Source organism: Caretta caretta, chromosome 6 (genome assembly GCF_965140235.1).
Source record: "Caretta caretta isolate rCarCar2 chromosome 6, rCarCar1.hap1, whole genome shotgun sequence".
NCBI lineage: Eukaryota > Metazoa > Chordata > Testudines > Cheloniidae > Caretta > Caretta caretta.
In genome coordinates this window covers 66,949,052-66,962,406 of record NC_134211.1, presented here as the reverse complement: position 1 = coordinate 66,962,406, position 13,355 = coordinate 66,949,052, and the positions used below count along the sequence as shown (strand labels likewise).

At 44.3% G+C, this 13,355-nt stretch overlaps 1 protein-coding gene across 4 annotated transcripts in view; it reads left to right on the top strand.

Moving 5' to 3' along the window:
- The window catches only part of MIDEAS (mitotic deacetylase associated SANT domain protein), an 88,050-nt gene that overhangs the window by 67,471 nt on the left and 7,224 nt on the right, over window positions 1-13,355 (top strand). For 3 of the 4 annotated variants that reach the window (XM_048853447.2, XM_048853448.2, XM_048853446.2), the window contains exons 6-12: window positions 699-841; window positions 4,284-4,387; window positions 5,661-5,736; window positions 6,788-6,876; window positions 10,476-10,625; window positions 11,258-11,416; window positions 11,819-12,030. In XM_048853447.2, the coding sequence (XP_048709404.2) occupies window positions 699-841; window positions 4,284-4,387; window positions 5,661-5,736; window positions 6,788-6,876; window positions 10,476-10,625; window positions 11,258-11,416; window positions 11,819-12,030 (933 nt within the window). Of the gene's footprint in view, window positions 1-698; window positions 842-4,283; window positions 4,388-5,660; window positions 5,737-6,787; window positions 6,877-10,475; window positions 10,626-11,257; window positions 11,417-11,818; window positions 12,035-13,355 lie in introns of those variants that run through there. The other variant, XM_048853449.2, reaches the window with a different exon arrangement.

The following is a 13,355-nucleotide window of genomic DNA, read 5'->3' as shown; positions in this document are numbered from 1 at the left end:
AGCAACTGGTGCTGACCATAGTTCATACTTCCCTATACTTCGTTTTGAGTTGCCTTTCTGTGGTTCAGTTGCTCATTCTATCTCAAGCCATCTGTTAATGTTGCTCAGTAAGTCAACTGATGGCAGAGATATGGAGTGGAAAAGAGGGTAGTCAAAGATTGTGCTCATATTTGGACTCATGAAATAGTACAGTGTGCAGCTGTGCTCAGTGGGGCTGGTTGTGGATTTTCTTCTCCTTTCCTCCTGTAATCAAATCTCTTTGTTGATTTCGAGTCTGGATAGCACCGCTTCTGTCCTGCACATTGGTCAGCTAGGAGAACCAAGAGAAAACTAATAGAACCTAACATACCGCTTGAATGTTCTTGATTTGTATTAGAGCTGAGTGCTTTGTAAGCAATCAGACCTCTGATTAGAGACTGAGTTGAAGTTCAGCAGTTCTAAGGGACCCACTCGTTAAATAGAACAACATAATTAGTAAAACAACACTAGAAATAGGTAAGCGGGCATTAAGCCTTTCACCTCTAGGTCACCATCTTAGGTCTGACTCAAGTAGTAGTAGTTACTGAATGTTGTTCTTGCCTGTGGCTATCATGTGGCCTATGTTTTGATCTCTTTGGGATCGATTGTGTTTTTAGAAGAGAGGTGCCTTCTAGATATTGTGAGGTGGTTATTGTCATTATTTGTTCTCCATTTCCCAGGCGAATCAATGTGGGATCCCGGTTTCAAGCAGAAATCCCTGTGCTCCAAGACAGATCTTTGGCGTCAGCTGACAAGCATAAGGCGGATGTGGTGTGGCAGCCATGGGGGGACCTGGAAATTAACAAAACTACTCAAGAGAATGGTAAGGTTCTGGAGAGATTGGTAAATGGACCTCAGACAAAAAGTAGCAGCTTTGGTAGGGTAGCTGTGTCCTCTATGTTAGGCTCCATTTTAAATAGCTTCACACTACTGATCAGGTGTCAAGTTTCACTAAGTGTTGCTGAAAACTTCTTGTGGAAGATTATGAAGAACAAGGATTCATAGACCTGAAAGGCCAGAAGGGACAAATTAGATCATTGGCTGAGTGAAGCAAGGCATTACATTCAGCTCTGTTTTTGCAGTGGTGGTATAGCTGTGTCGGTCCCAGGATATGAGAGAGAAAAGGTAGGAGAGGTAATATCTTTTATTGGACCAACTTCTGTTGGTGGAAGGTACGAGCTTTTGAGCTACAGAGAGCCTTCAGGCCTGGGGAAGGAAGTAGAATGTCTCAGGGCTTGTCTACTCTTAAAATGCTACAGCAATGCAATTGCACTGCTGTAGTGCTTCAGTGAAGACGCTGCCTATGCTGACAGGAGGGGTTCTCTCCCTTCAGCACAAATAATCCACCTCCTAGAGAGGCCGTAGCTAGGTTGTCCAGAGAATTCTTTCTACAGTGGGGTTTTAGGCCTGTTTAAACCTGTTTTATCACTCAGGGGTGTGGATTTTTTGCACCCGTGCACGACCTAGTTATACCAGTCTAATTTGCTAGTGAGGACCAGGCCTGAGCTAATTACAAGTTGGGAGAGATTGTTAAATGGAAGAGGTAACATGGGAGACAGTCACTTGAAATGAAGTGGGCAATGGGGAGTTAGGTTGTTATGCATAAAGGGTTTGAAGTGGGCAATTAAGGGTAGCGTTACAAACTGTAATGAGACATAAAACCAGTGTCCCTGTTAAGTCTGTGGCTTTTGGTGTCTACCAGAGTTAAGAATTTAAGTTTCCAGTCTCACCTTTTGAAGGCCTTCTCCTCAAGGGAAGCCTGTGCTAACACTGAAAGGTCAAATATGAAGTGATCACTTTGTGAAAAGAGTTCAGGGTAGCAGCCGTGTTAGTCTGTATCCGCAAAAAGAAAAAGAGGACTTGTGGCACCTTAGAGACTAAATACCTTCGTTAGTCTCTAAGGTGCCGCAAGTCCTCCTTTTCTTTTTGTGAAAAGAGTTTGCCCACAGGTGATTTGTCTTTTATCATTTTTCTGTGTGAGTTCATTTGAGAGCATAGTAATTTTCTGGTTTCACCAACGTTGTTAGGGCATTTGATGCACTGGATGAGGTATGCTAGGTGTTACAATGAGCATGTGTAGGACCCATGAATCTTGAAAAGTGGTGTTGTGGGTAGTATTGATCATCATAGCAGTGGAGATACGTCTGCAAGTTTTGCATCTGTTGTTCCACCAACAGAATAAAAGGTATTCTTCAATTCTGTGGCATTTCTTTGTCTGTAATATAATTTTTGTACATTGTATCAGATACATTCCAAAATTTCAGGGAATGTTCTAGGCATCAGTGGGGAGAACCCTATAGATTTTGGTGAAAAGTGGAAAAACTGAAAGAGGGAAAGGGGGGATACATGGAGTTCTAGCATCTGGTTAGCACCCAGCAGCTTCAACCACCTGTTCAATGGTCTGAAGATCAAAGAACCAGTTGATGGCAGCCATTGACACCTTCCAGCATAACAGTAGCCCCCATCTCAGCTCTGCGCATCCTCCCAGTACAATTTAAAAATATTGACACCTAAATTACTTCTCTCCCAGGGAGAGGGAAGGGAAAAGGAATAAAATGGGGGAATGGGGCTTACATAGAGCACCTGGCATGAAGGGGAGACTTGGGGACATTAGTGTCTGAGGAGGGAGACATGTGGGACACACAGCCCCTGGCATGGGGCAAGTTTCCCATCTCCCAGAGGAATGCTCTAACTACCAGACTGTAGAGTCATTTTCATTATTTCTCTGGCCAAATGGCTATCCATTGTCATTCACAGTGGCAATTCATAGTCATTCGTGATGACAATGGATAGTCGTTTGGCCAAAGAAATAATGAGAGTGACTACAGTGTGGTTAGGGCACTCACCTCAGAGGTGGGAGAGCCAGGTTCAAGTTCCTGCTCCAATGACTATTTCTAAAAAGTGGAACAAGTGGAGAAATTGAGAGCGCCCCACACCAGAATATCACATACCCTAGTGGCTAGGGCACTCTCTTGCAGTGTGGGGAGGCTCAAGTTCAAATCCCATTTCTGCATCAGGCAGAGGGGGAAATTGCATCTAGGGACAGGTCTACAACTAAAACTTAGATTGACCCTACATTGCTCCGGGGTATGAGAGACCTAGTTAAGCCAACCTAAGCCCCAGTATAGAGATTGCATAGCTCAATGGAAGAATTCTTCTGTTGACCTAGCTACTGTCTCTTGAATAGTAATTCCATCGCTGTAGCAAGTGTGTACACTACGACGGTGTAGCTGTAGCGCTTGTAGTGTAGTCTCAGGGTCCCACATCCCAGGTGAGTGCCTCAACAAGTGGGCTAAAGTTATAAGGGAGGTGGTGGTACCACCGCTTTTTCTCCCATCCATTTTGTCAGCCTAGTCATAGAATCATAGAATATCAGAGTTGGAAGGGACCTCAGGAGGTCATCTAGTCCAACCCCCTGCTCAAAGCAGGACCGATCCCCAATTAAATCATCCCAGCCAGGGCTTTGTCAAGCCTGACCTTTCCTTTACTTTTGTCAAAATGCTGGAAATTGGAAACAAAAAAGTTCGTTTTTGATTCGCCAAAGAATTTTGAAAAATACCTTTTTTGACATAGCTGGGCCTGTATTAGAGGTTTTTCTGGCATAGCTGTGCAAGCTAGGGGATGTGGACCCCTCCCCCCCCGCTCCTGGCCAACAGAATTGTGCCAACACAACTATGTAGGGTAGAGCTGGCCTGAATTCTGGGTTTGTTCACTTACTGAAGCAGTAGCTCTTGACCACCCTTTTCTGGAAAAAGAAGGAAATGGTATTTGCACGTTCATTCAGATTTGTATTTTCTCACCTTGGTCCCATAGTGTTCTTAAATGCTAACCTAGAGAGGAAATATCTTCTCCCTTCCCCCCGAGCAAGAGGGAAATTCAAACACTGAGGTTCATTCAGTCTTGGCTCTCTTCCCTTCCCCTTAGTCCTGCATTATTATATCTTATCTGAACATCACCTGGATTCACCATCCTTTCTTAATGTGAGAGGGAGTTCAAGTTCTGTGATCATTCAATCTTGTGTTCTTTGCTAGTTTCTCTAGTTTTGACGAGAAAGGATCAATTAGGATAAAATAATGCAAATCCTACTGTTGCCCAAGATATACGTGGACACTCGCTCATCGAAAACTCTTCTGAGAGACCCTCACCAGCCAGACTCATTGAATATGGGGAAAAATAGCAACTACTTTTCTATTTCTTAATCTGATCTTTTGCTTCTTCCACCCCATCCCTTTTTTTTTGGTTTGATGGCACTTTCCTGGTAATAGTGGAAAATCTGCTAACTGCCTCCTGTTCAAGTATTTTTCCTGGGGCTGGTACCAATCAGGAGCTGGCGCTGCACGTCTTGCATGAAGCAAAGGGAAACATTCTGGTGAGTCCTCTTCAATCTTCTGTCTGTCTTTTGGGATTGTGGGAAGAGACCTTAATGCTCACTATAATCAAGGACTGATTGCACCAGCAAGAAGCTTATTTGAAAGAAGGAAGCTTGCAAAGCACTACACAGTTCTGCCAATACATCTGAATCCTAATGCTCATCACCTCTTGCTGTCACTATTCCAAACATGGCCCCGCACAGCTCTGCTGATTGCACCTCTATTTTGTCCTGCACCATCCTTGCTATTTCAATCTTTGGCCTCTCCTAAGCAGAGACTGCTAAAAATGTCGAACTGCAGCAGACTGTAGGTGGTTTCTGTTTTTAGCTTGCAGGGATCAAGTGGCTGAGATTGCTAAACTAAATTCACTTGCCCTCTGAATTGGAAGTCAAGTCTCATGTGAGGGAGCAGTGTCTACTGGTTTTACAGCATGGGACTGGGAGTTAGGACTCCTGGGTTCAATTCTTGCCTCTGTCATTGACTCTCTTTGTGACCCTAGGCAAGTCACTTAACCTCTCTTTGCCTATCTGTGAAATGGGTATATTTACTTACCTTGCAGCAGTATGTAACCATTTATGTTTATAAAACACTGATTTCTCTGGTAAATGCTGTAAAATTGCAAAGTGTAGCTGTTTAGTGCATCCACCTTTCATAATCTTCTCTAACTTCAGCACAAATGGTAGCTGTAGTTTAAGTGCAAATAAAAAGTGGCTACAATTGAATGGCTTTATAGTCTCTGAGATAAATTTCTTCCACTGAAGTGATCCTTCCATTTTATTTCGGAATATTGTTTACTCAAGTGAGCTGAGATTTCTAAACACATTTCACTGGTGTCCTGGATCTGCAAAGGAGTGGAGGCCAGTGGGAAGTGGCTTTATAAGAGAGCACATGCTACATGGGATCATCACTACACAAGATAATACTTCTATAGGGCCTTTCATCTGTGGGAGTAATAATCCTGTCTCTCAACACCTTTTATGAGCTAGAGTAGGTGAGTAGTATTTTATCCAATTTACAGATGGAAAAGTGGAGGCATGGAGAGGTGAGGGCACTTGCACAAGGTACCAGAGAGTCAAGAACAGAAAGCTTGTGTCTTGACTCACATTTCGCTGTTCCAAATGCTAGAGCATAGGGTGGGAAAGAGAGCTTTTAATATGATTAACCTGCTGGTAGAGGATGATACTAAGGGGATTGCCTGATGTTCTTTGTTGTAATACCTGTATAAGTTAGTGTCCTACATGAAGCTAATTCTGTTGTTGTACTGTCTCTTAGGCTACTTTGACCAAATTGCTGCTGAAGAGGCCAATGCGATCGCCATACCACCCACTGGCAGACTATCACTACACAGGTATGCCGAGGGGAAGGCAACAGATAAACTCAGCGCGGCTGCCTCTGTTTCCTTTGTAGGTGGCAGCCCTAGCTGCAGATAGGGAATTTTTTCCTGATCCTCCTTCACCCTTTTGCACAGCAGGTGATGGTGGTTGTTGCTGCTCTTTTAATATTGATATAGTGTCATCCTCCCCCCCCCCCCCCCCCCCCCCGAAGCTTTATAGGAATCGGTCGTCATCCCTTGCCCGGATGAGTGCAGTGGCGAATTTCAGGGATTCTTGCCTGCAGCTGTCATGACACTTAGGATTGGCTAGTGTGCTGCACACACCACAAGTCCATTAGTCACTGAGCCACTCTTTTGTATACACAGGCTTGTCAAGGGACTAGATGTCTTCACAGAGAGCAATCACAGAAGGGAGGCTTATGGGTGGTGGAAGGACTGTCCAAATCTCAGGAATGCAATCTCTGTGGCATGAATTCATAGCAGGGAATTGAGAGAGAGTATTAGTGGGAGAATTTCCAGTCGCTAGTAACCTATGCTGCTTACAGTAGGATGTTAGAGAGTACAGACACTAGCAGGTTATTGCATCTCATTGTTTCCTCTATGGAAGGAAAACTGCAATGTCGGATGAGCTATGTCTGTCTGTACCCTCACTCAATATATAACCAATTGCAAGATAGTGACTTTCGTGACCCAGGATGTCCCTAGGCAACCCTGGGAGACCTTGGTCTGGTGAGGGTAGAGAGAAGCTCAATAGCTCCATCTCTAGTGCACAAAAATTACACGTCTGTTCACATTACAAGTACAACGGCTCTTTGACACAGCCACAGTGGAATGTACTCTGGTAGTGTGGATAAAGAAAGAATGTGGGAGAGCTAAGGGACATTCTGGATTGTGTGTTTTCTTGTTGGAGGTGCAAGAGTGTTATTGTACTAAGACTACTTCAGATGTGTAATGAACTGCATATAGTTTGGGCTGGTTTTATTTAAAGGAAACCTAAAGAAAATACAACTAGACGAATAAAAGCTTGAAATGAAATAGGTTTCAGTTCAAACTTCTTTACTTATAGGATCGGACAGGTGGAAAGTTGATGAGAAGAAGCTTTTCAACAAAGGCATTGCAATCTACAAGAAAGACTTTTTCCTGGTCCAGAAACTTGTAAGTTATTCCGTCAGTTACTTAATGCACTGTGGAAGGGTTCACCTGAGCTAATGCAGTTGGTGCTGACAGTGATACCATCAACACAAAATATACTGCATTCCCTCTTGGGTGCTGTGGGGTTTTGTGTGTTTGTTTTTTCTTCCTTTCCCCAGACTCCCCAAATTTCCTTTGAGTGATTAAACTTAAAAAAAAAATTGAAAACATAGTGCTACTTATTGATTTCCTTTCCCCCCACATTAATCAATCCAATCTCCCTCATTTAGCCCAGGACACAGATCAATTACACAGAATATATTTATAAAGTGATGGGAGTGCTCCAGTAACACTCAAGTAGCCCAGTTACAAACCTGAATAAGAAAAATTCCCATTGTGGTAAAATGTCCCATAAATTACTCCTGACAGAATTCTGCACCCCCGGCCCGCATATTTCTGTGCCCCTGTGAAGAAAAATGCAAAAGAAATTTGCTGGGGGACACGTGCCTCTACCCCGGTAGCCCAGGCAGTGTGTGAATTCCAATGTGCCTGGCCCTGGAGCAGCCTCTGAGATGCAAGTCGCTGCAGGGGGAGAGGGGCTGGGTGTGCGTGCCTGGAGGAGAGATGTTGATCACCATCAGGGGGCGGGGCTGGGTGTGTGTGCCTGCCAACAAGTGAGAGAGACTCTGTCCCTCTCGCTTGCTATTGTGGCTCACCAGGGGTGTGGAGGGATAGGTCTTTTTATTATGCATGAGGAAGGCTCTTTCCCACAGGCAGAAATGTAGCAGCCTGCCTGCTACTTAATTGATCTCATTCTCTGAGGCAGAAATGTAGCAGCCTGCCTGCATAAGTAACATTGTTAATGTTCCTGTTGTTGGTTAACTGTTTCTGTTCTCAGTCAATTCCCCCAGGAGGATAAAACCTGTAAAAGGTTTAAGGCCCCTACATTGCCAGAGTGATGTAAAGGAGCCTTATTATAAATGACAGTAAGGGAATCAGCTAAGAAGATCTATGTGCTTTCTCACTTTTTTCCTGTGCCAAAGTGTCACAATGGGGTTTTATTACGTCTCAGGATTTATTTTACTTACCCATTTGAAAAAAAAGAGTTTGAGGGCAAATAAAACATTTATCAAGCAGTCAGTTAAAGGTCAGGACAATCAGAAGCAAGCACTTCCCAAAGTACCCAGACAGGTCCAGGATAATGATTAGCAAAACTGTATGGCTTTTATGTGTGAAAGTCTCTGAGCAATTTAAAATGACATCCTACTTTTTGTTGTTGCTGCTGCTGCTGTTTGGTGTTCTGTAATGTAATTTAAATGAAAATCCAGGATTATAACTGGAATGCAGGGTATTAGTTACCAAGTGTTTGTAACTTAACTTTCACGTGTTTAGGAAATGCTGAATAGTTATTGTGACTTTTTTCTGTATTGTAGTTTAAATAAATTAACAAAACAAGTGAAACTGGTGTGATTATATTGTATTATTTTGACAAATAAAATATGCAGAATTTTGCTGAACATTTAATTTTTTGGCACACAATTTTTAATTTTTTGGTGCAGAATCCCCCCAGGAGTAATAAATGGATTGGTGAAATATTTAGTAGTTTTACTTCCAGTGTTCTATAAAAATTAGAGACAGTGAAAATGTCTTCTTAGTAAATGCCTTCTATCCATTTTAACCTATCATGAAGATGTTTTCATTGGAGGTAAAGCTACAGGAAAAAAAGAAAGGCAGGAGTAGTTTTCAAATTTCTCATGAATAAATAACAAATGTGCAAAACTTTGTATTAACTTGTGAAAGCCTAGGCATTAACAAAAGCTAATACACTGCCTCCAAACTCTCAAATACATCACAGATAGAACATGTGTAATTGTCCTTGGGTCTGCTGATGATCAGGTGTTCCCAGATGGGTACAGAACTGAAAAGTTCTGCATGCCTTCCTCCCTATCTGTTAGACTTGCTTTTTGGTTGTTCCTTAGCGAATATGTTGTTGGAAATTAAATACCTCCCAGGAAGCTGTAAGTCTGCTCTGAGACCTGACAACTCATTTGCAATGTTGCAGATACCCTTATGGAGTGCACATTTCTCTTTGTATGTCTACACTGCAGCTGGTTGCAAGCCTCCCAAGCTGAGTAGACAGACTCTCACTACCAGGGCTTGAGCTTAATGAGCTCAAAATAGCAGCCTGGTCGTTTCAGCTCAGTCTGCAGCTCAGGCTTTTAAGTCTTGGGGAACGCATGAGCCTGAGAGCACAAGCTCCAGCCTGAGCCACAACATCCACGCTACTATTTTTAGCATGCTTGCTAGAGCGTGTGTCCACCTGTGCTGAGAGAGACACCCTTACCTGCAGTGTAGGCATATCCTCAGGCTTGTCTACACATAAACCCCTACAGTGGCACTGCTCCAGCTGCACTGCTATAGCACTTCAGTGAAGACACTATCTGTATTGATCGGAGGGGTTCTCCTATCTGCATAGGGACTCCACTTCCCTGAGAGGTGATAGGTAGGTTGACAGGAGAATTCTCCCATCAACTTAATGCCGTCTAAACCAGGGGATAGGTTGGTTTAACTGTGTCACTCACAGGGCCGGATTAACTCTTCTATGGGACAGGGGCTATTGCATTTTGTGGGGGCCCCCCCGTATGCACGTATTTTTCCTGGGAGGGAGGTTGGTGCAGGAGGGGGCTAGGGCAGGGGATTGGTGTGCAAGAAGGCGCAGGGTCTGAGAGGGAGTTTGGGTTCAGAAGGGGGTTCTGATCTGGGGCAGTCGGTTGGGGTAGAGGAGGGGGTGTGAAGTGTAGGCTCCGGCCAGGAGGCGCTTATCACAGGCAGCTCCCGGCCTGCAGGGCTCAGGCAGGCTGCCTGCATGCTGTGGCTCCACACTGCTCCCGGAAGCAGCTGGCAGCTAGCATGTCTCTGCGACCCCTGCGGGGAGGGGGACAGCATGTCTCTGTGTAGTGCTCACGCCCACAGCTCCCATTGACTGGGAACCCGCCCCCCACCAGGGGTCACAGGGACGTGCTAGCAGCCGGCTGCTTCCAGGAGTGGCATGGGGTCACAGCATGCAGACAGCCTGCCTGAGCGCCCCACTGCACCGTGGGACTCTTAGCAGCCCGGAGTTAGAGATCGCTGCCTGTGATTTATTTTTGTGGGGCCCCCCTTGAGCTGGGGCCCAGGGCTGCAGCCTCTAAAGCCCCTGCCTTAATCTGGCCCTGGTCACTCGGGTGTAGATTTTTCAACCCCCAGAGCGACATAGTTATACCAACCTAATTTCCTAGAGTAGACCAGGCCCCAGTGCCAGTTCTGCCATCCTGGTGTTGACTAGTACCATATTGTGCAAGTAGCTCCATTGAAACTTATGGGGTTATTCAGCCTAAAGTGCTGCTCAGTGTGAGTAAAGGTGCCGGAATCTAGCCCTGAGAAATTCCAGTGGAGGCTAAAGAAAATGTTTGTGGGAAACATAACAACGTGTAAAGAACTTAAAACAGTTTTCATATAATAGAAAGATATTGTTGGAAAAGAAAATTACAATGTAAAGTGACTTGTAATTTCACTTTTACTGAATATTAATACACCTTTTAAAAGGAGTTTGCCTTTTCTTTTCTTTTTTTTTTTAACACTAGATAAAAACCAAGACGGTGGCCCAGTGTGTAGAGTTTTATTACACATACAAAAAACAAGTGAAAATTGGTCGGAATGGGACCTTAATCTTTGGGGATGTTGATGCCACTAATGAGAAGTCTATGAAAGATGAAGCTGAGGTTGATATCAAGGTAACCGCCCAACTCCCTTTCTTGCTTTTGGCTTTGGTGCCAAATGTGAACTTCATGGACTGAATCACAGTTCACTCTTTCTAATTTTACTGTTGCTACATATATACAAGAAATAATAAATATGGTCCTAACTATTGCATAGATTCCGTAAGTAACTGTCTGATTAGAAACTCTTGTGTTTCTAAGGCCATGTCTACACTGTCACTTATTTCAGCAAAACTTTTGTTGCTTAGGGGTATGGAAAAAACAGCCCCTTGAACGACATAAGTTTTGCCAGCATCAGTGCTGGTGTGCACAATGATATGTCAGTGAGAGATGCTCTCCCGCCGACATAGCTATCGCGGCTTGTTGAGCTGGTTTTATTGTGTCGACAGAAGAGCTCTCTCCAGGCAGCATAACGTGGCTGCACAAGCGCTCTTACAGCGGCTCAGCTGCGCCACTGTAAGCTTGTAAGTGTAGACATGGCCTAAGTCTCTCTGACCTGCTGCCGTTACCATCAGAGACATGTCAGGCTGAAGTTCACTAGGCCCAGCCTCCCATCCTTTTTCACATAATTACTTCAACTTGCTGTAGAGCTGAAGCTCAAAGAAGAAAATATTAACTCTGTCCCTTTACCATTTCTTCATGTGAAGAGTTCCCATAGGTTTGCACGTGTTCTTCCTCCCAGAAAGGAGAATTACAGTGAGGAACATACACACGTGGAGGAGGTGGCTGAGAAGGAGGAAGAGTTGGATGACAGGAAGAGCACAGTGCCTCTCAAGGCCACACAGACACTACAAGCCAACGAAGTGGTCAGTGATGCTGAGCTGCATGTACTTCCCCCCACCAGTCCTTCCCACCCCGCCCCCGGTTAACAGTTTGGAAAATGTTGAATAATTCCAGACAAAGTGTCTTCATCTTTAACTTTTCCTGGTGGAAGGAGCTGGAACTGGAATAACTCTGAGTATTACCAGCATCAAGATGGTGTCCTATGAGACTTGATGGACGGGGAGAGGTGGTGACTGGGAATGTGATGAATTCCCTGGGACTGATGCTCGGAGAGGAGGACAAGTGGTGTTAGAAATACCAGAGAGAGTTTCTCATTAGTGATAGCTTGAATTGGAATACTATGGGGTGAGAGTTCAGCCAGGAGCCTTTATTTCAGAGATGCTTCATTTTCACTTTGCTTTAACAACTGTCTCTTTGCCATGTAGGTCAATGAAGTCCTTATTTCAAGAAGCAAGGAGTCTAATGCTGCAGGGGAAGCCAACACTAGGACTGTAAGGAAGCCTAAGGAGGCAGCAGTGAAGTCTCAGAAGACTCCTCCCCCAGTACAGAGGAGGAGACGGAAACCAAAGCCAAAACCAGACACAACCAGTAAAGCTCAGAACCAGGAGAACACGTTTCCATGTAAAAAATGTGGCAGGTAAGAGAAACGCATTGACAATGACAATCACAGGAATGTTGTACAAAAGGAACATTAGCTTGAAAAGCAGTTTTTGTGGAGATATTATACAATAAATTGTTGGAAATGCTGGCAATAATATGAACAGTTTACCACCACTGGTGCTGTCTTTCAGATTAGATCTTAAAAACAGTTGCCATAGAAGTTTTCATAATCATAGGCATACTAACCCAAGTACCCTGTACAGATTACAACTTGGATGATTATATTCTGCACCCCCCATGTATTCTTTAATGTTGCTGTGCACTGCTGAACAGCTGTATGGTCCACCTCAGCAGTGTTTACATTTCACTGGTGTGTTGAGAGATTCCTGTATAGTGGAAAAAGCACTTTAAGAACTTTTCAGATGACTAATACTATAGGCATGTAGGGCATTATCGTTACTATAGCAGCAGGTGCCAGGGAAGGGGTGAACAAATGGTTTGATAAAATTTACTCGTCTCTTGTGCGTATCGTAGATGTATTACTTTCCCTCTGTGGCTCCAGCCAAGAAAGTTCAGTTTGCTGCCTAAATTGCTTAATCCCAAAGAATAACTAGCCTCATAATACCAGGAGTTTCTCACCATTTTACATATAGAAGCGGGATGGTGAGGAGATGGGGAGAACCAGAAGGAATGACATCTTTGTCTAATTCAGTGGTGGTGACAGGTTTCCATGGTGTGGCAGTGGCAGGACACCTCTCCACTAGACCATGAAGTAGCACAGCTTTGAGAAGTCACACTGCTGTATTTCTAGCCTGGACGCTCACAGGGCAGAAGCAGGAGGAAAATCTTAATGACGTTCAAGTCTATTTGGTGCAACTAAAATTGAGAAATGTATTCCGCGGGGGAAGAGGATAGAGAGGGAATGGAAACCACAAAGGGCAAAAGCCAAAAACCTTTGACCCTGGGGGAAGAAGTGCAAAAAGAGGGCACTGGTCATCGTTTGCTTGCTTATTTATTTGTTTTACAATAGTGCCTAAAAAATTGGGGGCCTTTATTGCACAGATCCATAGTGAGAGATTGAGCCTGCCTCCAAGAGCTTAGAATCTAAATGGACATGACAGATAAAGGATGGGAGGGAAAACCAAGGCCTAGAGAGGTGAAATGACTGCTCCAAGGTCATGCAGCACATTATTGTCTGCCAAAAACAGAGCCTAGGTCTCCTGAGTCCTAAGTTAGTGCCCCATCTACTGCACCACACGGCTGCGTATGGAATGGGAGTGAGAGCAGTCGTAGCTGCAGTAGTCCCATCTTGGTGGTGGTACAGGGTCCTCCTCTGTCGTCTGTTGACTTCAAACCAGAGAT